The following is a 25707-nucleotide window of genomic DNA, read 5'->3' as shown; positions in this document are numbered from 1 at the left end:
GTGCGTGCGCGCGTAACTGTGGGAGGAGTACCGTATAGCAGGGCACGGCAGTGGTGTGTGTGCGTGTAAGGTGTGTGTGTGTGTGTGTGTGTGTGTGTGTGTGTGTGTGTGTGTGTGTGTGTGTGTGTGTGTGTGTGTGTGTGTGTGTGTGTGTGTGTGTGTGTGTGTGTGTGTGTGTGTGTGTGTGTGTGACACTGATGGATGCACCAATGGAGAGACGGACAGATGCTTGGGCGGATCTAACGGCGCGCAGCGGTGGAGCGGCGCGCACAGTCTCGGCGAGGTTCGTGCGGAACCATCCCCGGATCCGTGGAGACTCCGAACAGCCAGAAACCCTTCCGGAGAGACAGCAGGACGGACACGAGCCTGGGTTTTACTCGGAACCGGCAGAAAGGCTGGCTATAGACGTGATTCCGCAGAGCTGTTTGTGTGGTTATTATTGACGCGGCGCGGCGGCGCATCTGGCTCAGAGACAGAAGACAGGAGGAGAAGAGAAAGAGAAAGAGACAGCCTTTGGCAACTCACCCTTCCCTTCCCACCGCCGTTTCTCCTGCTCCCGGCACCAGGAAGCCTCCCATCCAACGCGAGGATTGCCTGAAAAACACCAGAGACGATTTGATCCACAAAGAAAACCAAAAAAACTTTTCTCCGTCACTAAGCTGAAACAAATGAGCACCTGCAACTCCAGAAAATATTTCAATAATTCTAATCCTAACTGAGGAAGTTTCGAGCTTACCTGTTTAAAGAAGAATAAAAATAAAAAAGAAACCAACAAAAACAACTTTATTCCGGTCCATTTGGTGTGGAGAAGATTTTGCGTCTCTTGGTTTCGGAGGAGGATGACGGAACGCTGCGTTTTGGAGACGCGTCTGATTTGCTGCGAGTCGTCGGAGTGAAATAGCTCCTATCGGCTCAGGTAAAGAGGAAGAGGAAGGGAAAAAAAAGGAAAACTGAGAAAAGTAGGAGCAGCGGCCACCGCGGTGTTTGGAGCGCAGTGTGCGCTCCTGGAGCAGCCCGATCCCGCCACCTCCTCCTCCTCCTCCTGCTTTCTCCTCATGTACATTATTACAACAAGGGAGACCCAATCAAGCACGTATCTCATCGATTGGGGCGCACACACATACACACACACATACACACACCAGCACGCTGCGTGTGCGTGAGTCCACGTGCACGCGCATCCATTCACCCCCCCAGAGTGAATGACTTTAACCCTCAGCGGATTTTTTTCCAAAGCGCTCCCGGAGCAAAATAACGAGGATCAGCAGCAGCAGCGCCGGGCAGGACCAGCCTCGACCTCACCTCCTCCTCACCTTCCTCCTCCTCCTCCTCACCTTCCTCCTCCTCCTCCTCCCGAGCCCTCCGCCGTGGGGACAGAGAATTAACAAACTGAAAAAAGCTGCATGTCTTTTTTTTTCATGACCGACATGCCAAACGCGCAAGGATGAGATGCTCTCGGGCATGTTTTGGGTCTGAAGTCAGAGCGATTTACCGGGAGGAAAACGGAATATAGCGAGACTGGGAAACCAAAAAACGTTAAAGTAAGTGCGCGTTTCCGTCACTGTAAAAGTGTGCGTGTTTTGTCAATGATTTGTGTTTTTTTTTTTTGCCAGAATAACCATGTGTTTCCCCCCCTGCATTGCCTGTTACACACATTTCCATCCACGGTCCAGGAGCTTGTGATAAGCCGTTAGAAATAAACGTGGCCCCCAGAATAAGCCGGTGGATGTCAGAAAGAGAGTGAGAGGGTTACTAAAGACAGCGGGGGAGAGAGAGATAGATAGAGGGAGGGAGGGAGAGGGAGAGCTACGTGACGCCTATCAGCGGCGGAGAGGTGGAACCGGAGGAGAAGCGCAGGGTTTCAGTTGTGGCAGCTTCTTGATGTGTGTCCCCTTGTTTTGCGGACTTTTGACTGACGCAATCATTTGGTTTTATCCCCTCCAGCTTGCCTGTTGCAGCCTCCCACACAAAGTCGCCTCGAGGATCACAAGAAGACGCCGAGCTCTTTTCATCCTTGCCTGCTTTTGATTTTTTTTTTTTTGTTGGTGTTTCCGCCGCGGAGCTCCAGCAGCGTTCCCCGCTCCTCCCGTCATCCGAGTCGGTTGGAGGCGAGAGAGAAGAGAGACCCGCGGAGAGCAGCGCTGGTCCCCCCTACCCCCGATCCTACCTTCTGCTGGCTCTTTCTCTGATTTTTATTTATTTATTTATTTATTTTTCCCCGTAAACTGAACACCCACCCCTCCTTTTACGCACTCCCACTCCCCCGATCTTATGTGGGAGCCCTGAGCGCGCACCCGGGAGGAGGAGGAGGGGGGGAAAGCGTGCACCAGAGATCCCCCACGCAGCTCGAGGATCACCGTGGCCAGAGCCGAGCCTCCTGCCGGGGCCAGAGCTCTCCCTGCCGGGGCCACACAGCCGACATGCCGCGGAGGAAGCAGCAGGCGCCGCGGCGCGCCGCAGGTACGCGCTTTTGCCTTTGCTTTGCCTTTATTGGCTCTCCATGCGTTTTTTTTTTGTATTTATTTATTTCAAAACAGGGACAGTGTGCACAATGAGAGATTAATCTTTTGCAAGAGAATATGCATTGTGCACAGGTTGTAGCAACTTGCTATTTTCCACCTGTAAGTCCCTGCATGGGCAGGTTGATGGAATAGTAGCCTACATACAAATTAGTATAGAAAAAGAAAAAAAAATAAGTAAAAGAGCAAAACAAAGCAAAAAGACCAAATAGAAACATGGAAGCAGATTCAACAGAGCATGGGATCTGTCAGATGTTGGCACCTAAGATTTAAAGCTAGGCTGCCCCCCCAACACACACACACACACACACAACACACTTTCTAAATGTACACACACTTGTCTTGACAGTAACCAACGCTTGGCAAGATGTGAAAAGGTGTGGGGACTTGTACATGAAATATTGTCGGTTGGAAGAGTATTCCATTGAGTCATTGCAATACATGAGAATGATGACTTCCCAGATGCAGTTTTGCATTGGGGTCCACGACATTCACCCCTTGTTTTAACTCCACCGCTCCCTCTCTCTCCCCCCCTCTCTCCCTCACTTTCTTTTTTATTGATAATTATCTCATCCACAAATAATCCTTTGTGGAGGCAACATCTTTTGTTGTCAAACAAAAAAGTAGGCTAATAGTAGAAACATCCTCTCCTTCTACACACGTTTCTTTTATTTTTGTCATCATTGATCTTTTTATAATCAACTGATGCATCCTTAATATCAACACACTCACTAGAACAGTCTTTGCTGTTGTTTGCAAATCCAGAAAGTGGACATCTGATTTTCTTTTTTTCTTTTAGAGTAATTAATAATCCAAACACTTTTTCTTATTTTGTGCAATTATGCTATAACTGAACAGAAAAAAAACTGACCTTGAATTACTGTCATAATTGATTAATTGTTTTGTTGCTTTTAAAGCAAAAATGTCTTGCATATTGATATGGCTGCTAATTTCTATTTGTCTTAATTAGCTTGAAATTATTCAGGTGTTGATTTTGAAATAGTTGGGCAAAATAGGACGTGTAAAGATTCCCCCCCAACGGTTTGGGAAACCCTTTCATATTTTTCGGATTTTTTAAGAGAAAATTATCAACTTAAGATCAGATGTTCAAGTTAATAGATCCTCAAAAACAGCCTTGGGATGTTTGTTTTTGTCCAAAACCTGAAAAGATTACAAGCGTTGTTGTCTGGTGAGAGTGACTGTCCCAATGCTTCCCGTAAAGGTCACAGGTCAAGCGTGAGCATATCCTTTAAAAAGTATTTTTCTTTTTCCCCTCTGGTCAGAAGTCGGGCTTATTTTTACTCCGACTGTACCTCTGCCCGCCTCGGCGGCGGCGGCGGCCTTCTTCTCTTCCTGTAGATATTGACTGTGGGATTAAAGACCTCTCCTGGAGAGGTTTGCTGGCTCCTCGGGGGTCAGCTTACAGTCACAGACACCCTTCATGCCTGCTGCTTTCTCTGGGTCAACTTCTTCATTACTGGAACGTTACTGAAACAGCGTTTGCTTGGTGGCTTGCGCGACTTTTTCGCCATTGTGTGTTTTTCATTGTTTTTATTCTACAGAGATTGTTTAATCTCTTTATTGCCGTACTCGTTTTCCTACATTTTCATCCCTGGTAGATCCAAAATTTCGTTTGCATTTTCTTTATCTGGGAGGCTTTGATACATCGGCTCTGTAAACGTCTCAGAGATGTTCGGTCTGGTTTTATCGGGATATGTTCTGCTTTCTTTCTCTCCTTCACTTCAGTTTCTGGGAAGGACTTTTTCCTCTCTAGTAAAGATTATTTCACTGCCCCGAGGAGGGAGTGTATACTGGAAGAGAGCTTTAATGGACAATTGCCATCTTTGATTTGACGCCTGATTGATCACCCGTCATCTGGCCGAGCCTTTGATCTGTTCATTCCCAATAAGTGTCAATAAATCAAGCCGCCCCCCTCCTACCTTACCTCCCCTTCCTCCGCCTGGTAGGAAAAAAAGAGGGCCTGCTGAAGTCATGTCTGGCCTCGCAAACATCTAGCCGCTATAACGCCGTCATTTTATTGTATCTTTGGATCACATTTGTGTCTCGTTCTTTCCTTTAACGTTATTAACTTTATCCTCGCGTGGTGCATATTCTGCAGCCCGCTTGTGTGGTGGATACACACCAGAATGCAGCCCCTTCTTTTGTGCAAGGCTCAGGCACCCAGACTGGTATTAAAAATGTAACTATTAGCGTCATCGTGAAGCGGAAGACTGGTTTGCCCCATCAGAAGGGCCGTCAGAGAGACTTTGTTTCATATTTGATTTAATTGTCTGCTCTCTGACAGCCACATTCATCAATGGCCCTAATGGTCAATCAGAGGTTGGCACTGAGAGACACGCAGAGGGAGTTTTATGTATTCTCAGCCCAGAGACTTGATCAAAATGTTTTAGCACTAATGGACACCATGGGTGGGGAGGAGGAGGGTGTGGGGATGGATGCATGGATGGATGGATGGACAGATGGATGGATGGGTGAAAGCCTATTCATTCAGCTGGAATGAGGGAATGAGTGTGGCGGCTGTAGGAACGGGGGAAAGAAAATGAGGCATTCATTTATTTGATGAGTGGATGAGAACAAACACGAGACGGAGGAGGAGCTTCGTTTTTGAGCTATTGGCAGCTGGCTATTTCTTTTTTTTTTTTTACCCTTCCTTCCCCATCTCCTGTTCCTTCCGTCGCTCCCTCCCTCCTCTTCTCCAGCTGCAACTTGTAAGGTTTAGGGGAACTCTGTGGCACACAAAGGAGCGATGACTGATTGCACTGTTGTAATGGCGAGAGTTAAGGGATGATTGCAAATGATAGGCCTTGATTAGGAATTTGGGAGGTGGGAGCGGGGGGCGTCGGGGGCAGAGGAACCTCCAACTTTTCCCTGCAGTGTTAAATCCGTCTCATTCTTTTTTTTTTTTTGCTCTTCTATGGGACTGATCTTGGTCTCTGAACCAAGATCTGCCTATATGTCCGTTATTGTATTTTACCCAATTAAGCCCGACGTAGATCCACTTCAACCACCACATCAAAGCCCAGCTGAAAATTCTTTCATTTGTAAAGAAATAACGTGCGTCCTCGACTTTCCCCAAGCCTGAGCCTATCACCATCTTTTCCAGGATGGTTTGCACTCATTCTTTACCCCCACCACCCCCCACCCCCACGCACTCTTCCCGCCCTGTTGTCGGAGCCCACTCAGCCAACTAAAAAGAGGAGTTGTTTTGCCAGCTTCATTAGCGTTCTCCTAATTAGCTGAACATCTGATGGATCTCTGACAGGCCTAATGATTGGAGATGACAAGCTCCGCACACTGTCACGCTCGCCAATTAGGTCTGCAGCATAGCTGGATGTAATCAACTTGATCTTACATAGTCCTCATTTGCCCCGTTGCTCCACCCCCCCCTCTGCTTTTCCCGCTTCTCCACCACAGGTGAGGGTTTTTAGCCCACGCTGTGTTAGGGAAAGGAAGGAAACTGGTCTTGGTTGGTGACGATTGGGGCCTCGGTTTGTACGTCCATGCGCGCACAAATACTGTACGTGCCCACATCCATCGTCTTATGAAAAGGGGTATTTATTTTTTCAGCGGTCCTGACAGAAAAAGACAAAGCTTAGGCAGCTGCTGGGCTTTCTACCGTGGGCTTCAAAGCCAGCCGAGACCAAACAGATCATTCTTACTAGAAAGGAAGCTCGAACATCAAACATACCAGCATACTTTTAAAGCCTCAATATCGTACAGGACTCACATCCTTTGCGGGAGAGACTGCAAGTTTGTCATTTCAAAAAGAATGTTTAGTGGTGAGTTGTGCCGGTACGGTAGACGTGGAGGTGTCCTTCCTATACGGATTGATAATGTTGACATGGGTCATTATTAGCTGCTCAATGACACTATCCGCGAGCAGGAGGATTTTTCACCGCCGTTGATTTTGCTGAAACACCTATCATCAGCATGGTGTCCAAAAGGGCTAAGCATGATTTATGTAAATATTAACATCAAGACAGATCTGCTTCTGTCCAACAGGAGATAGATGGCAGCCGAGGGGGAAAAGCAGCTGATTTCTGTGATTTCTCTTCCTCTGCCTCTCTCTCTCCAAGAGTGTGTGTGTGTGTGTGTCTGTGTGCATTCATTTGCAAGTGTGTGTGATTGATTGTAGATGAGAGCGGGAGATTAATCATGCTTGATGTGTGTTAACGTTGCACTCGTGGTGGATCTAAGTCGAGATGCAGTGGCCCATTTAAATACACTCACTCACACAGATTCACGGGAGGGAGCGGGTGCACTCTGCACATGCTCACACGGGCGCGTTTTCACCTTGTTCAGCAGCGATCAGGACACGTCCCTAACAAAGATAATATACAGGGAATCATTTCGGTGTGAGAGGAAGCAATCTTGCTTTTTAATTCATGATTTCATTAGATATGAACACTTCCTATCCCAGCCTACAATAGAAGGTCATATTACCTAATAAAGAATGCCAGTGAGGTGAAGCTAATAGCGCTTAAAACCTGATCATACTTCTCATACAATTTACAATGCTAGAAATAATTTTCAGAGCTGCAGCCTTAATACCACCGTCTCCTTTCAGCCTGCACAGACCGTGACAAATGCCGTCTCACTGTGCGTGTGACGTCGGGCCGAGGATGTGGGAACAGCAGAATAAATGCTTGATTATACGTTACCCTTGTGGAGAAAACACAAGCAAACCCAAAACGGATACTTTGATTTACTCATACAAATATTTCCGAGTGTGACTGAGATGAATTAGCCATCGAGACTTTCAAGTAAAAATCTGTAAACTTATGCAGAACATGTTTTCTCATCCGGAATTGTCCGCCACCCTTGATTTATGTCTCTCGTGCTCTGCGAATGCTTCCCTCAACATTTCCAAGCCTGTCACCCAGAAAATGACCTTTAAGACATGGCGGAAGAAGAAGTCCTTCGTGGAGGAGTGAAATTCAGGGGTTACTCATGCTTGAAGTAAAAGTCATGTACTTCACTTTCTAATGAAGTGGATACATTTGAACAGCCTCAAAAGCAAAAGGTGCTCTGGAAGTAGAAAAAAAAGGTCACTGCCTTAAACTCGAGTGTTTTTGTGTTTTGCACGATTCACTGGTGAACATTTCTGGCTGATAAAGTACCGGCAGGATGATTTCCATTTGTTATTTGTGAAGATACAAGGTATCTCTGTTGTTACTGTTACTAACCTAAATACACACACACTAGGAATGGGTGATATTTTACCGTTCACGATAAACCGTCAAAAAAATTCCCCACGGTAAGAATTTGTATCTCACGGTAAAAACGATAAATTCACGTTGATGACGTTTTTGTGTAAAACTGATTTATGGTTCTGTGTTAAATCCACGCACAACGTAAGTGAAGGAAGGAAGGAAGAAAGGAAGGAAGGAAGAAATGAGCCTGAAAGAAAGAAAGAAAGAAAGAAAGAAAGAAATGAGCCTGAAAGAAAGAAAGAAAGAAAGAAAGAAAGAAAGAAAGAAAGAAAGAAAGAAAGAAAGAAAGAAAGAAAGAAAGAAAGAAAGAAAGAAAGAAAGAAAGAAAGAAAGAAAGAAAGAAAGAAAGAAATGAGCCCGAAAGAAAGAAAGAAAGAAAGAAAGAAATGAGCCCGAAAGAAAGAAAGAAAGAAAGAAAGAAAGAAAGAAAGAAAGAAAGAAAGAAATGAGCCTGAAAGAAAGAAAGAAAGAAAGAAATGAGCCCGAAAGAAAGAAAGAAAGAAAGAAAGAAAGAAAGAAAGAAAGAAAGAAAGAAAGAAAGAAAGAAAGAAAGAAAGAAAGAAAGAAAGAAAGAAAGAAAGAAAGAAAGAAAGAAAGAAAGAAAGAAATGAGCCCGAAAGAAAGAAAGAAAGAACGAAAAAAAGAAAGAAAGAAAGAAATAAATGAGCCCGAAAGAAAGAAAGAAAGAACGAAAGAAAGAAAGAAAGAAAGAAAGAAAGAAAGAAAGAAAGAAAGAAAGAAAGAAAGAAAGAAAGAAAGAAAGAAAGAAAGAAAGAAAGAAAGAAAGAAAGAAAAATTCCCATTGATGACGTTTTTGTGTAACAAACATGGCGGATCTGAGAGCGAGATAGATTTATAGTTAAAAAGGTGGAGTTGAATTGGGATTTTTTTATCGTCATTTTATCGTTATCGGGATAAATGGCAGAAATTATCGTGATACATTTTTTAGTCCAAATCGCCCATCCCTAACACACACACACACATGCACACACACACACAGTATTTGACATATGGTGGGGCAAAGTTAGGGTTTGCCAACCTTCTGTTTGGAGAATGACCTACTTCACGCTTACTGTTGACTTTCTAGTGATGCCAGAATCCTACTTTGATTTATATTGTCTTTTTTTATTCTCCGCTTTTAATTTAGTGGAAACGTTTCCACTGGTCCCCAGCTAAAAGATATAGAGATCCCTTTTCACGTGAGCAGACATTTATTATATGTGTACACATGTCCATATGCGGCCCATGTGCACACTGGTGGCCTTATGTGTTCAGCACTCAGTTAAACCCAAATGAAACAATATCGGATAGCAGGAAAAGCCTTTTTTACAGTCGAGCTGCTCATTGCTCATGGCTATATAAACCACAGCGAGTAATTCAGGAGCAGAAAGTGCCTCATATTACGAGCTCTTCGGCTGAAAAGGTTGGGAAACATGATCACATTAAGCATGTCCAGTTAAACAGAGTTTTAAACTCGCGAGGAAATCCCAGCCGTCTGCTCGCGAGCCCCGTCTCCGACTGGATCCCTGCACATTTAATAAAACTTTTGCATTCTGCATGCTGAGCTAAAAAACACTTTGTGTCTGTGGTCTGCCGGTAACTGTCCTTCTTGCCTGCATTACTTTGGGCAGAGTGAGTCTTTCCCAGGCAGCTAACTGACACTGTGATTTGTTATGGCCATCTCCTTTCTTTTTTTCTCCCTTTTTCTTCTTTTTTTTTTTTTTTTTTGTCAGTGCTCCTGCCCTACTATGCCACAATGAACCGAGCGAGGGGGGAGAGAAGATATAAAGTGGGAGAACTCTAGCATGGTTAAATATTCTATCATACGGAAAGACAGAAAGGGAATGAGATTGTAAAAAAGATTATGTGCACGGGCGAGAGAAGTGAATGAAAACGCAAGCAAGTAGACAAACGACAATCACTGAAAAGGAGAGAGACACAGAGCACGAGGGAGGGATGGAGGGAGATACTCCAGAGCTCCCACATATCTCCCCCCCCCCACCGCCCCTTCATTCCTGGAGGATAAGTGGCTGATGCTTTATAAACAGTGTTTCTTTTCCTCTCTCTCCCAGAATCTTCCGTCATGGCTCCCATTAGGTTGACAGCTGTCAATTAGAGCTCCCTTGGTCTGGCGCGCTGCACTTTATTGCAGGCAGTTGATGCTGTCATTTTGCTCCCAGTTTCGCCTTGAGCGTTATCACGAGCGCTCAAACAGTCAATAGCTGATGCATCAGCAGTTATTTTTTAAATTGGCTCACAAGGCTGCATCCTTTTTCTCAGCACCCCCCCCGTCCCCACTTCCTCCCCCCCAAATTCGCTCCCTTTCTCCCCCTATTTCCTCCCTGTTCTCCTTCTCCTCCCCAAAGATTAGTGTTTTTACAGAGAGAGCCATAGATGATGCCTGTAAAGTGCAAAGGGCTCCACTTTGGTGCTGTGTTACGAAACAAAATGCATGTAAACATCGGATTCAACTAGCCACACGTGTAGACCGGAGCTTCATGACAAACCTGTGTGATTGTCTAGTACTCATTCAGAGACATTTGTTTCCCAAAAATAAAGTCAATAAAGTATCACCTTTTATTGCAGGCAGCGGTGACAGATAATCACATTTGTAGCCTTTAAATCCCAGTAAAAAAAGATTAAGGCTTTCAGTTTTAATATCTCATTCTTAGACGCAGGGCTCCAACAAATAATGTAAATTAAAACAAAAATCCATGAAGAAATGAGCTGCTTATGAATGTAATCATGGTTTATTAGTGGGTTTTGTCATCTCTCGTCTGTTTCATGCTGTGGATGAGAACTTTTTAAAAGAATACAGGCCTTCAAGTCAATAAAACAGCTTAAAAGAATAAGAATTATAATTTTTAAGAAAAGGTAGCTATTTTCATCTCTGTATCAGTTTGTTGTTCTCTATCTCTCACCTGTGGCTGCACACTTTGTGAGGTCTTTGAGCCAGAAGGCCAACGTGAGCGATACAGAGAGCAGACAAAACTGTAAAACGCAAATATCTCCGAAATTTCTCGACAAATCTCAATAAAACTCTCCAGAATTCACTGCTCAAAGCCACCGGAGGCCGCTCAGCGTGTACTGATGTCTATGTATCATAACACCATCAGAAAACGCTCGTCTTCTACTTTCAGAAACCGTTTACGTTTTTGATTTACTCAAACTACTTAGGTGTAATGATAGCGAGAAACTTATACCACAAATGTGTGTAACACGATTCAGAAGTCCTGGTGGCGCCGTAAAAGCTCATATCTGAAACACTTTTCCTTTCGTCTGGGATTTATACTTATGAGAAATCTGTTAATTTATTATAATCTTTAGGGCAGCAAAGTTTTCATCATCGCTCAAGATGAATAAATTCAATTTTTGACTGAAGAAACTATTTTCAGTGTTTTCTTGCTGGCACAGGCCTTTGGCTAATTATAAAACCTAATAGCTAAAATAGAATGGTTGATGTTATTGTGCAATTCCTAACCCAGTGAGTTGATCAATCCTTTCAATAATCGTTAGATCAGTGGACTTTAAAAATAGCCAGTAGTCGCAGCCGTACTGAGACGACACACAGACGTGTACGAACCCAACGTCTGTTGGAGGAGTCCAACTTTAATATGAGTTGTTTTTGTTCTCTGCAATTACGAACATGGTTCACAGCCGCGTCTTTGGGCAAAAGGTGGCTTTTTTTAAACAAATATATAAACTTTGTAACAAATTTCAAATGGTATCGCTCTTAATCCCAACGAGGGCCCCTGGCTGTGGGGTCTGATTGGCTGACGGGCCCACACAGGGGCACCCTGGGAAAACAGCTCAAACAGGAAATGTAGCGAATGGCATGAGATCTCTGCACACTCACTCACACACACACCGCCACTTCCTGTGCTGACACGGGGCAGATATATGTGCGTTTACAGCCACGCTCCCACTGCAGGCCACAGACCACGCTCGTTTTATGACCAACGCTCGTCTGGACCGGGTTTGTGTTCTGGTCATGCTAGATCTCTTAAAAATGAAACAGTTCACTGGAATGTAGTTTTAATAAGTTCGAGCAAATCAGGAAACTCTTTAGTGGCCCCAATAAGAAGCCTGCACGTTTCCAGCGTCTGTTTATGGGTTAGCTTGTGTTTTTCTGAGACACCGGTCCCGTGAAGCGGCGCTGAAGGTCCCGGAGACGAGGACGCCGCTCCCACTCGGGAGACGAGTTGTGTGGGGTTGGTTTGTGCAACTGCACATCTTTTGAGTGTCATCTGGGCTCGACTCCAGGTCTGGGTTTGTTCTTACCCTCAGTGGGGGTCGCCTTTATGTCTGTGAGCCGTGCACATGTGTGTGTGTTGGTGCACGCTCTCGGGCGACCGGGACCCCCTTTGCCTCCCCTTTTCCCACGGAGGCTTTGGCTGAGCCGGGGCGAGACTGGCAGCCATCAGTCTGGTGTGTGTGTGTGTGTGTGCGTGTGTGTGTAACAGTGTAACAGTGGCTGTGATGAAAGGCAGGGGAGTCGGCGAGGACCCGTCTGAGGCCCTGGTAATCAGGGCCAGCCTGACCCGGCATCCTTCTCAGGCTGACAGCTTCTTCCTTTCCTGTCTTCATTTACACACACACACACACACACACACACACACACACACACACACACACACACACACACACACGCACACACACACTGGTACACACTCATGCACACACTCATGCACACACTCATTTATATTTATATAAACCTGACTGAATTCTCACCATTCAGTCACTGTCAAAGAACAACCTGACATCCTCTCCCCCCCCCCGCTTGTCCTCTTTTTTCCCCGTTCTGATCAGCTTCAGATGTGAGGAAGTATTATCAACTTGTGCAGCAACACCAGAGCGTCTGTGGGGGTCAGAGGTTTTACGAGACAACCTGGGACGGCAATGGATTGATCCGGTTTTGCCTTACAAGGGTGTGAAAGGAAAGTGGGTTTAGAGGGTGGGGGGGGCGTACTAACTCCTGCCCCGGCGTTCCTGTCTTCTCCTGTTTTCTCTTCTTAAAGAGGGTTAAAAGCGAGCAGGCAGGTGATAGAGAGACCGAGTCGACGGAGCTGAAGCGAAGGGGGGAAAAAGTGTGAGAGATGAGAGAAGTGGGGAAGAAGCCTGCTTTATTTTATACTGTGAGGGCCTGTTGCTAATTAATGTTTCTTGGTCGCTTTCTGTCGGAGCTGAGTAATGTTTTTGATCTTTATGCCTGATAACTGCATACCTAATGAGATTTCAAAGCTGGTGGAGATGGGAGTTGCTGCTCCCTGCAATTATTGACAGATGCCTTTTCTCCGCCACTGGCTGCCGCGCCATAAATCCTTCCTCAGTAATGAGCTTGAGAAGTGCCACCCTGCCAGTGAGCTAATGAAACCGAGCAAGGGGGGCCGTCTGTGTGTGTGCGCTTGTGCGTAGGTGTGTGTGTGTGTGTGTGTGCGCGCGTGCGTGAATGCAGTGCGTGTGCGTGCGTGCAAAAAGAGTGCATCACACTCCTCTGACACATTTTTTTCCCTGTAAATGCACTCTGCAGATGTCAGCCACCTCGCCTGGTAGCGACAAAGAAAGAAAAAGAGGCAGGAGAAAGATAGGCAGCGAGGAAAAGGGGGAACGAAAAAAAAAAAAAAATACAAAGGCAGCCTCGCTCTGTTTCTCCACTTTATGAGAAGTTTCAGGGTGGTGCTGGGGGGGGGGAGGAGGGGGCCGCTCAGGTTACAGCCCCATGCTAAGGCTATTTGTCTAGGTTTGGCTGTTTTATTTGAAATACTAGTATCTCTGTTGCCAAACGGGACTGTGATTGATATCTCTGCATCCCCCTCACCGATTGCCTGCCCACATGCAGCAGGCAGAGCTCTTTCTGTCCTCTGTTTTCTCTTTTTTCTCCCCCCCCCAACAAACTGCTCTTTTATGTAACTCGGCCAGGGATGCAAAGGTCTTTAAATGAAAGACGGAAAGAGGCACGCGAACCAGAGAGAAAGAAAGAAACTAGGGGAGACGAGAGCATTCTGGCCCTCTTGCTTCAGACAATCCCGTCCAATATTTGGAGTGGGTTTGAGTGCAGTTATGCGGGGATGTCAGAGCTTTTGGAAGTGTTTGTGTGTGTGGATGCAAAAGCATGTTTGCTACGTGGATCCGGAGTTTTTCGGGAGAAAACCCAAGGAGGGGAGAGCAGCTTGCAGACGAGCGTCGCCTCACTGCCAAACAGTCAATTTCCCCCTCTCATCGTCCACACCATACATCATATACCCACCTTTCTCTTCTGACACAATGACATGTGTCATTTATCACGCGGGACCTTGCCAGGGCCTCGCAGTGTGTGTGAGGGAGCGCACGGCGGTGTGGGTGTACATAAGCACATGCGTCAGTGTGCAGGACGTTGCTCCAATCTGCTCTCTGAGGTCCGCCGAGGGAGAGGGGAAGGAATGAGGGATGAGGGGTGAGGGAGGGAAAGAGAGAACAACTGAGAGGAAGAGGGAGAATATCAGTGGAGTGAGTCTGTTCTCAGGAAAAAAACACGTTCACGGGGGGCCAAAAATGTTTGAAACAGAAACTTTAAATCGCATTTTACACACAATTACTCGCATTGCACGTAACAAATAAATATAGATCGGGAGCCACGCCTCCATTAATCTCCGGGATTCGTGTGCAGGCATGGATTTGTGTTTGTATGTCAATAACACTCTGTACGTCTCTCTTCAGTGCTCATGTGTCCTGGGGGTTTGCTTGAAAGTGTGTATCAGTCATGATGCCTTATCTAACACACGCACACACACACATAACCACACACACACATACACACACACAAACACGCAAACTCCAAACCACTCACAAGTCTTTCCCATGGGTTGGGGTAGGGCAGCCTCTCACTCTCTCTTCACTTCTCTCAGATTCAAAGGGAGGCCTTACAGAAGATGGATGCTCCTTAAAAAAAGAGCAGTTGATGGATATGAATCTGGCCCGGCCATTCATCACTGCTATATTATTTAGACTGGATAGCTACAGAGCTGTAACCGGAGCCGCTGCGATGAGTGTGTGTCTGCACGTGTGTTTGTACGTGTGAGCGTGTGTGAGGAGAGAGAGAGCAGGGCAGGTGAAGGGGGTGGACAGTCGGGGTCTCAATAAATGGACAGGAGGAAAAACTACAGTTAAGTGTGAAGAAGTGACTGAAACTCTTCAGTAAATAAAACGTGAAGAAGATATTTTAAAGTGGACATTATGAGAAAAAAACAACAACCGTGGGGAGACTGGAAGGCTTATGTTTGGGTGTCTGAAGGCAAGGCAAGTTTATTTGTATAAAACAACTCAACAAAAGGACATAATTAAACAGTAAATAACAAATAAAATGAAATAAAATGATAAGAAAAGAGGTAAAATAATAAAAAGCACAAGTTATTAAAAGGTAAGGGCAGTAGAGTACAGCAGGTACATCTCATTCTTACAATGGCAAGAATTACATTTCTATACGGTCAAAACGTACAAATACCAGGTCAAATACAGTAGTAATGGTCTGAAGTAACTACCAGTTCAAAATAAAATAATATATATAAACCAGCCTGTTCAGTTTGTTTGGGGTCACCTACAGTCAGGAGCTGCTCAGATGTGCAGGGCTCTGTGACATCACAGACCCAGCCTGCCCATATTTGACTCTACACAACGTCATCTTACATTTGCTCTATTTCTGCAGTGGGTGGAGCAAAGCTCTAACTCCAATTTAGAGAGAGACACAACCCAACAAAGACAGCGCTTAGCAACCAGCCAGTGAAATAAATTAAGCTTGTTAATGTGAACATGTCACATGGGAATGCTACAACACGTGATGGAAATGGCAAAGTTAGACTGTTGTCCTACAACAGAGGGGATGTGATTAAGCATCTCGTTATATAAACAGGTGATGCAGTAAACTTGTCAACACCGAGTCGAATGTCTGACTCCACCTCTGTAGGCGGCTGCTGTGGACAGAACACAAAAAACATGGTGTAAATGAGCTCTTTGGTGTTTTTCAACCAAAATTGGTCAATTAGGATGTTGCAAAATGGTTTTACATTTTGAAAGAAAAAAAGCTCTGACTATGTCTCCCGTTCAAACATGAAAACGCAGTGGTTTTTGACTAAGTGTTGGAGATACTGCTGCTAATGCTACACGTCCTTCAGTCTGAGCCAGTCAGACGTAAATCCTGCAAAGCTCCAAAATAAGGACGCACGTCCTTTAATAACCACCTTTCTGCATGGGTTTTATTGCGGGAGTCAATTTTATACATCAGAGATCAGAAATACTACACCGTGTTTGAAAAAAAGAAGGCTATGTAAGCTTTTGCGGCTCCAGAGTTGGGGTGAAACCTCAGCTGATCACCGCTGAGTCAGCGTTTGTCGGCGCTGCGGATTACAAGACTGAAAAAAGACAGCGGTGCTGGGAGAAGTTATCGTCCCAGACCTCTGTAACCCGCTCCTCGTCTCAGCTCGGGGCTACGGAGCCTGCGTGAGCCACTGTGCTACTTTCACAACGCGCACCAGTGTCTGGCTGGTTAGCCGTAGGAGGAGAGTTTGGACAGAAGAGGCGGACGGATGAGAGACGTTTGTTAACCATTCTGTGGGTTTTCTGTCCAATTCTAAGGTTATTTAATTATTAATAGTGGACATTCAGCTGTTGCTGTTCTTTTTTTAAACCGCCTTTGGCAGTTTTGGTGGCACCGACACAACCACGACGACACAGTTTCCCCTTAGCTGGTGTGTTTGCAGCAGAGGTGTCAAGTAACGAAGTACAAATACTTCGATACCTTACTTAAGTAGAAATTTTGGTTATCTATACTTCACTGGAGTAATTATTTTTCAGATGACTTTTTACTTTTACTCCTTACATTTTCACGCAATTATCTGTACTTTTTACTCCTTACATTTTAAAAACAGCCTCGTTACTCTATTTCATTTCGGCCTTTAAAAAAAAACTATCCAGTTAAATTGCTCCATCCGGATAGAGTGAATTTGGTTGTGGTTGTTTCAGATGTTCTTGTCCAGTTTTGTTCTTACATCCGTTCCCTCAGATTCCTGCAACTAAACTTGGATGTACATTCCAATAAAGGTTAGGATAAATGATAACATGCCTCTGAAGTTTGACTTTTTGCACCATTACAATACTTATAGGCAACTAGTCATCATATCTCCTGCTCTCTGAAACACATGTTAATGCTCAATAGTACACATATATGGTTCTTTAATATATTTGCATTATACTAAGATGCATTCATTTTCAATGGCTTTTGTCCTTAATGGCTTTTTTCCCCCTTACATTACTTTTACTTTTATACTTTAATTAGTTTTGAAACCAGTACTTTTATACTTTTACTTGAGTAAAAAACGTGAGTTGATACTTCAACTTCTACAGGAGTATTTTTAAACTCTAGTATCTATACTTCTACCTGAGTAATGAATGTGAATACTGAAGACACCTCTGGTTTGCAGCTAGTTTCTCTGGATCAGGGAGCTGCCAGCAGAGAATGAGCTGTTCACATGTGCATCTCCTCCAGCTTTCTGCTAACCAGCAGGTGGGTTGGACACACCTGGAGGGGCTTGACCGGTGCAACCTAAACCAAAGTTCCCAGCATGCCAGGAACTGTGACCTGCAACACGGCGGCTTTGTAAGGCTAGGAATGCCAGCCATAACAAACCAAACATCCCGCCGGCCGCTGCTGTGATGATGATGGTTGTGGTCAAGAGCTCCTTTCCTGAAAGATTTAAATGTTTTAACCACTGCCTCCTGTTCAGGGTCAGTGAGGAATTTTGATGCTCAGCAGCCAATAGTTCCTTGATCTCGTCATTCCAGTCTCCTGCCGTCACGTTTTCTAAATTTGATACGTCACAGGGCAAATGATCATTTACATGACTGATTTATCCGACACGCTCAACGTTCAGCATGTTGGCTTTTTGGTTTTGGAGTTTTCAGTTTGCGTTCCCACCTTTTTCTTTACCCCCCCCTCTCCCTGCCCTCCTCACTCCTCCCAGATTTCTATAGCATCAAGGCAGACGTGGTGATTTATTGTGGCCATCCATCTCTTCCACTCATCCATCACTGGCCGGTTGCTAGGCAATCATGGCAGCAGCTGTTTGCTTTTTGAGTTCGACAGAGGGGCCGTCAGTCAGCGGCGGCAGGTGAAAAGCATTACCAACACGCCGTTGTCACGCCAAATAATTAATCAAAGGCGGGAAAAGATAATTAAAAAGATATGACCCACGCTGATACTTGGTCCTGGGCTGGTCCAGGAGAAGACGAGGAGGAGGGGAGTCGGAGCCAGGAAAGGTGAGAGAAAGAGGGCTCGTTCTTCATCGCTGCGTGTTTGCGGCATTGGCACTCGCGTTCGTGTGAGTGTCTGTGGGATTCAGCTTCTCACAGTCTTCATCCCTCCTCTCCGTCTCCTCACGCTCAGGATGGACTGAGTGAGTGCTGATAAAACCGGCTCTCCTGTTAGTCAGTGGCACCGCTCTAATTAATTACAAGGAGATGGGCTGGAGAGAAAAAAATGAAAGAAAGGACTTTTTTAAAGGCCTCGCAAAAGGGACTAAAAGAAAAAACTCCTCAAGTTGAAGCCGACTCGTGCTTCATCCCCAGCTGCACTCACGCAGCTACATTCAGATCACATTTAATAAAAAACACCTGCTCTGTGGAGTTTTTTAAACATTTTTTTATCATAATTTTAAGTGTTTCTTCGTCAGGTGAACCGTGCAGGAGAAACATGATAGGAGACAAAATCATGTGACGCAGCTTTAACGTCTGCATCATTAGAGAATCACTCTCAAGAGCTCCTGTTTTCATTGTTTTTTCCAGCTACATGTTGCTTTTCCGGAGATACAATCGACTATACGCTGACTCTTAAACGAGACTCTTCTGAAGTGAGCTTATTCTCAAATGAATCTTCTTCCTTTTTTGATGGGGTGCTTTTCACCTCACTTCACATGTGTAAGAACTTTTATTTTCTTAAGACAAACTGCTGCACTTACTATCGTTCCTCGTGACATCAGTAAATCAGAGCTTCAGAGTCTGTGGGACTCTTTCAGGGTTTGTTAGGGCTCCTTTGGTTCGTCCTTTACAAAACGTTCTCACAAACCCGGTCCAGAGCTGTGCAGGCCTTACGTGAGGTGTGTGTTTGGACCCGTCCTCCCAAATTGTTTCCTAAACTCGATTAGCTGTGCTCAGCGTTTCATTGAAACCATCTTAAAACACGAAGATTAAATACAAATGGCCGAGCTCGGCGCACGGGTTGGTCGGCCTCTCCAGGGCCGAGTCGGAGGAAAGTTGAGGGCGAGGCGGGGAGAGCGGCCGTGGTTGAACCTGCGGAGGGGGAGTTGGGGGGGGGGGGGGGGGGGGGGGGCTGGGATCGTAACCACCCAGCAGGTTTTCAGAGCAGCGCCGTGGTTTTCTGCTGGTCTCACAGCCCTCACATGTGCACGTCCATGCTGAGAGCCAGAGCGGGAATAAGAGCGTGTTTCTGACATATCTAATCTCTCAAACACAAACCATAACTTCCTGTTGGTTTCCCACCCCCCAGTGCTACAAAATCAAAACCAGCTCTCCACAACATCACAAGCAGACTCTGGACCGTTCATTCGTAGAACAATAAACATGCACCAAATTACTCTTAACGATAAAACATCCTACAATACAGGGCTTTTGGGGGATATTTCTCTTTTCTGCAGGTTTCTTGCGTGTGTAAGTTTGTTCGAGCGCATGTGCTCCATCCGCCTTTGTGTTCAGTTGCAAAGTTTCAGACGCTGTGAGGAATCGCACAGGATGCGTCTCTGTGTCACATCTGTGCTCACCCAAACAAAGTCCCGGCGTGTTTTGTCGTTTCTTATTTTCTCACCGCCTTTTGTTATCTGCAGTTTACACAGCGATAACACGCGGCGGGAACCGGGTGCGCTGTGCACACAAGCAGCCCCGGCTCGAGACATAACAAGTGCACGGCAGAGAAGCACAGACGGAGAGAAGCTGACCAGCTATCAGGGAAACACACGACTATGTCCCTCATGCACTTCTTTTTTCTTCTTCTTTCGGTTACAGTTAAAGTTGTCTCCGGTGTGACGGGTGTACAGTACTCTGTCTGAGGGTCACAGCGTTACTTCTCTGATCTACATCTAGATGTCTCCTGCAGAAATGACCAGTAACGTTCCAACCGCAGAAGGTTCTGCTGATTAGCATCATCATTAAAGCTGTTTGCAAGAGAATCAGAAGTGAATCTGATGCATCTGCAGCTCTAACATCCATGAACACGTGGACCGAGCATGATGGACATGACTCGAGTAGGGCTGGGGATCGATTCAAATATCAAGAATGGATTCGATTCCGATTCTTAAGATTCAGAATCGATTATCACGCTTTGATTTGATTCGATCCGATCCGATTCGATCCGATATTGATTTGGGTTACTGTTAATAAAACTGTTTTTTCAGCTGTTGCATGAATTATATGACTGTCTAGTTACGCAAGGTATTAATACTAGTATTATATTGAGATTCAACAGCAAGTATTGGCAGCTAATGATGCTGTAAGGACCAATCAGCTCCCAGAATGCTGATAGAACTGCTTTCAGAAACATCGTGTGGGTCAGAATTACCAAACAGATCCAGGGCAGCAAACGGAGGACGAAAGAAATCGCTTTTATTTTTTATTCATTTATGAGCATTTGGTTTTTAACATTTATGCAAATGTAACTCCAAGACAGTATATAAAGCAAAGAAATATAGACAATTTATGCAATTATAACTGAAAACTTGAATGTTTTCATACCTTTAAACATATTTAAAGACAAAAACATGGCAGCAGTTATTCTCGTGTCCAACAAATTATTCCTTTTTTGGGCATAAACAAAAAAGTACCAAAAGTTGTAGTGTAATGATGAAAAAAAACATTTTTTTTTTTTTAAATCGATCTTTAGACATATGAATCGACTTTTAGGACTTAATATGAGAATCGATTTAAAATCGGAGAATCGATCTTTTCAACACAGGCCTAGACTCGAGAACGTCCCGGCTGAGATTTGTGTGTCCTAACGTGGACCTTTTGGGCCTGTTGAAGCTGATAATCATTCTCGTTTTAACGGTGTCCCTTCATACTGTGAGACTGCATTCATATAAGACGCATAATTCTGCTTCTGCATTCGCAAAAACAAAGAAAAGATTTTACAACCAACCGTGAAACTGACAGCTGTCTCGTGTGATTGAGATGTCCCTCCTGCAGCCATGAAACCACTGAGAAAGCAAGTTAAAGGAACCCTATGAACGGACTTCTGTTCAGATATGCAACAACACATGTCCCTCACCTAAATCTAATGCTTCACTTTAAGGTCTTGCAGTGTAATCTTGCTTTGGCCATTGTCAGTTTTGGATCAGGACAGGAAACGTAAAGGATAACACACATCCTGATACAAGAGGACGAGGGGGATTTCGACCACACACAAATGCAGTTGTAGCATCTTGCAGTGTAGGTTCAGGAAGGTTTTCAGAAAGAAATAGGGGCGGAGATGACGGCTCACTCTAAGGTGGCTGACAGATACTCTTTCAGGAAGTTAGGAAGCGAGCGAATGAGCTTGGCTGTAGAAGAACACAGAGCTGGGAGAGGGACGGAGCGAGCAGCAGAGCAGCAGAGCAGCAGAGATGGAAACAGCAGACAGAACATCAGTCCGCGTTTAACATTTTGCTTTCTACATTTTCTGTCACTCCTGCAGGAATGATTTAGCCTGGAGGCTTGCTCCAGGTTATATCCAGTCTCACCGAACAGCCCCCACCGCCCAGCCCAGACACACACACACACACACACGCGCGCGCTCTGTACCGTAGCCATCACACAACTCAGTTACATAAAAATGGAAAGATTTTTATTTGACTTAGTTAAAAAAAGAGCTGCCTATTCCGCGGTGATCGTGACCTCGATCCAAAGATGGAGCGAACAGGGAACCGCAGGGTATGTAATTGTGTATCTGTGTGTGTGTGTGTGTGTGTGTGCTTTTCATTAGCACTTATAACCCAGTCAATACACACTTGATTGGTTAACATGTAGCTATTGATTCATTGATCATTATAAGCTCCAGTTAAGAAGTCTCCCTGTAAGCAGCTACAGCTGACACTGGATCAGAGGAATCTATTCTCAAATCGCTCCAGCCATATCTGAGTGCCTGGAAACAGAGTGCATTTACCGTGATGTTTTCCCCTTTCCTCGCTCTTCACCTCTGAAAAGTTCATCTCCAGAGAGGGGGCGAAACTTAAATGAAACATCATCTGGCTAAAAGACCAGGGGCCTCAAAACTAAAACACGTGGAGGAATTTGCTGCTTTTCTGAGCACTCCAGACCTCTTATCAGTTATGATTTAAACAAAGAGAAATCAATAATGTGTGTTTAAATAACTCCCCTATGTCATATGGGCTTCATTTGACTTGGCTGCACGGCGTGCAGCGTCACACATGGCTGAAGCCGAAGCAACCATTACATATCGCAGTGGAGAATTTGAGCCATTAGGATTGACGGATTCCTTCACTCCGACTTCCATCATCGCGAGCTCAAGCTGCGTCACTTTGGAAAGAAAAACAAATGTGATGTTCTCTGCGTGAAAGCCAAACAGACCGAACAAAGAGACGCGAGGAAGTAGGAGGCGGAAGCAAACATCTTCCGAAATTATGGAACATCTTAAAGCTCTGAGGCTTGGTAACTTCATAGAGGATGTAAATATATGTATATTAAAATTAACAAGCATTGGCTATGAGATAGTTTTGTTTGGTAGTGCACAAAGCATAAAATTGAAAATACTTCTAGTGGTCTTTAAATGATAGAGGCTATGTCAACAACCCCCATCCTCCAACCCTGGAGCTAAGTTAAGCTTTTAAACCTACTCTTTTTTTTATCAGCACGCAAAACATACAACACAAATGTCATAATTTACAACCTTTTGAGCCTGCAAACGTATTTCATTGCTACGCTGGAAACAATGTTGGACGTTGGTGGATTCCTGCGACCTGACGCAGACGCGGCCCAGCACACGGGAGTGAGTGCACACCTGCCAGCACCCTGGCAGTAACTACGTACTGCATGCACATGCGCGTGGGCGCCGCGCTGTAAATCACACGCATCGGCTGCGGTTTTGGTGCATGTGTGTGCAGCTGTCACATGACGGCCCGCGCGCAGCTGTTACAAATCACAGCTATGTGTCGGCAACGCAACGGTTCCTGCATGTGCGTCGTGTGCATGTGTCGGATGCAAGTGTGGGACATGGTGGACGATCAGTGAGGGGGAAGACTGATGTAAAAGGTTGATTTTGGTTTGATAATAGTATTATTATGATTTATGTACAGTTTTTTTTTGTTTTTTTTGTTTTAATTTATAAAGATTACAATGTCCCACCTTTTAACCGACATTTACTGCTGAATGTATATACATCTCTGGCTGAATGACTACCAGGTCAATTGTGTTAAATGTTCTATTGTTTAGTTAATAAACATATTTCTACATATTTTTGACATATCTATCTATCTATCTATCTATCTATCTATCTATCTATCTATCTATCTATCTATCTATCTATCTATCTATCTATCTATCTATCTATCTATCTATCTATCTATCTATCTATATTTATCTTTCTCTCTCGCTCTCTCTCTTTAATATATATATATATATATATATATATATATATATATATATATATATATATATATATATATATATATATATATATATATATATATATATATATATATTAGAGCTGGGCGATTTTGGACAAAAATAAAATCCCGATTTTCTTTTCTCTGAAAACCCGATTTTCGATTTCGATTTCGATTTTTTTGGTAAAACTACAAAAGACAATGGAATAAATTGTTTCAAATATTTTATCTTTATTTTTAAAGAGAAATAGCAAACAAATTTCCCTATTAGGAATGAAGTGCAATTGAAAGATACTGTAAATCCTCCTTGAGTTTAGTAAAGTGACAACATTTACAATTTTCTTGACCAAACAAAGATGACTAGACGAGCTCCGTCTGTAATGCAGCCAGCTGCAAAAAAGGAAAATCGATTTTCCGATTTTCCTTTTTTTAACATCGTCTTGATTAATAAATCCGATTTAGATTTAAAATCGATTAATCGCACAGCCCTAATATATATATATATATATATATGTAATATATGTGTAATATGTTAATAATGTAATAGTTAGATAGAGAGCCTAAAACCAGACATTGTTTGCATTAAATCAACTAAACTTTATTTAAATCTTGTCCTAATTTAATTTAAAAACGGCACCCTCCTTCCTGACATGCATCACCATCATCACTTTGTCTGAATGTTTATTGCCCAGCTGGAAATGAACACACTAAGTCACACACAGTCAGGTCCGCGGCTTTGAAATTGAATACCTGACATCGTCCCATAGTCAGACCGGCGTAGCAACCCGTGGCCACGATAAAAAGGTGCTGATGGCTCGCAGGGTCCGGCGCTGCATTTCATCCTGACACATGTCTGCAGTCAGAGCTGCTCATTAAAAACAGCCCCACTATGGAGGAACACAGAGGGACACTCTCACAAGGAAACGTGCACCAGGATGTTTGGCCACATGTCACAACACAGCTAATTTCATTTTAAATCATTTTATTTGGTTTTGACATGATGAAATAATTCATCAGACATGTGTGAGCTCAACCACAACTATGCTCTTATTACCCATCCAGAGGTTTAATGAGTTAATAAAGATTCTGAATGGGTTTCCTGTGTGTTTCCTGTACCAAGACACGTCGAAGACATTTCAACTTTGTCAAATTCTGCCAACATTTAGAAAAGGAGCATAATGCGTACGTAACCCGGTCCACAGGGGTGAGAGGGCCCGGCCCGTCCAGAACTATGAGACTAAGATAATCTGACAGAAAGCAGTTCCAGTAAGGGAAGAGACAGCAGCAGCAGCTCAAAAACCCACAGTCTAAACCCGTCTGGTGGCTCCACTGTCTACGTCTGTGTCCTGATCTTCCGTGTAAGCGAGTTAAAGTGAGCGCTCCCTTTTTTCAGCACACTGCATATGATCTGAATTACTTCCACGTCCACGGGGCTCTCGTGTGCAGACATCTATTCCCAAACAACAACACTGGGCTTGCTGTCTTAGGTGTATCTGCCATCTCTGCACCCAGACGGATGGCAGACATGGCCTGTAATCGCCTCAGAATGCTGTCAAGAGCATGCTGGGAAACAAGGCCCTAAACCAATATGCGACACTAGTAAACTTTCTTCTTTATTTGTATTATTTGTTTGGTTTCCCGTGTACGTCGCGTGCCTAAAACCTAAGCAGCAGCGACTGGCTGAAGGCGGCCGGGGCTCAGACTCCCTGGTGTAGACTAAGCTCACGCTTGGAGCAACATCGCTATTGCAAATTCTGACTTAAGACTCATTTCTAAACACGTAAACCTCTGAAGTCTCATTTTAACGGCACTTTACAACACAGATTATAAATGTCTCACATTTTCCTTGAAAACTGACATTGTCTTGGTGAAAAACACTGATACCATTATTTAATTATTATCCTCATTTATATCGATAGCCTTTATTGACATAGTTAAATAAATTTTTGCTAAATTTTTCTCAAATACATTTGTCCATAACACAAGTTTTGACAAAAGTCTACTTTATATGGGTTTTATTTCCCAATATTAGCATTAATGATAGCAAGGAAACCAGTGAAAACAGGCATCATAGTGGGTGTATGAGTGTGTTTATGAGTTTGTGTGTGTGTGTGTGTGTGTGTGTGTGTGTGTGTGTGTGTGTGTGTGTGTGTGCTTGTATATTTGTGTGTGTGCTTGTGTGTATTTGTGTGCTTGGGTGAGTGTGTGTATGTGTGTATTTGTGTGTGTGTGTGCTTGTGCAGCCACATTAAAGCAAAGCCTGTGTGTCTGTGTCTGAGCCTCATTAAATGGGCCTCATACATGGCTCGGTGCTGTAAA

The 25707-nt window shown here is 44.2% G+C and overlaps 1 protein-coding gene across 1 annotated transcript in view; it reads left to right on the top strand.

Annotated features, from left to right (window-relative positions):
* Nucleotides 1-331: 331 nt before the first annotated feature.
* The window catches only part of tshz3b (teashirt zinc finger homeobox 3b), a 46091-nt gene continuing 20715 nt past the window's right edge, over nt 332-25707 (top strand). The window contains exons 1-2 of the mRNA XM_061737306.1: nt 332-1541; nt 1945-2460. Coding sequence (XP_061593290.1) covers nt 2421-2460 — 40 coding nt within the window. The 5' untranslated portion in view covers nt 332-1541; nt 1945-2420. The remainder of the gene's footprint in view (nt 1542-1944; nt 2461-25707) is intronic.

This window comes from Cololabis saira, chromosome 2, assembly GCF_033807715.1.
Source record: "Cololabis saira isolate AMF1-May2022 chromosome 2, fColSai1.1, whole genome shotgun sequence".
Lineage (NCBI taxonomy): Eukaryota > Metazoa > Chordata > Actinopteri > Beloniformes > Belonidae > Cololabis > Cololabis saira.
The sequence above is the reverse complement of the archived record's forward strand: the minus strand, read 5'-3'. Positions and strand labels throughout refer to the sequence as shown.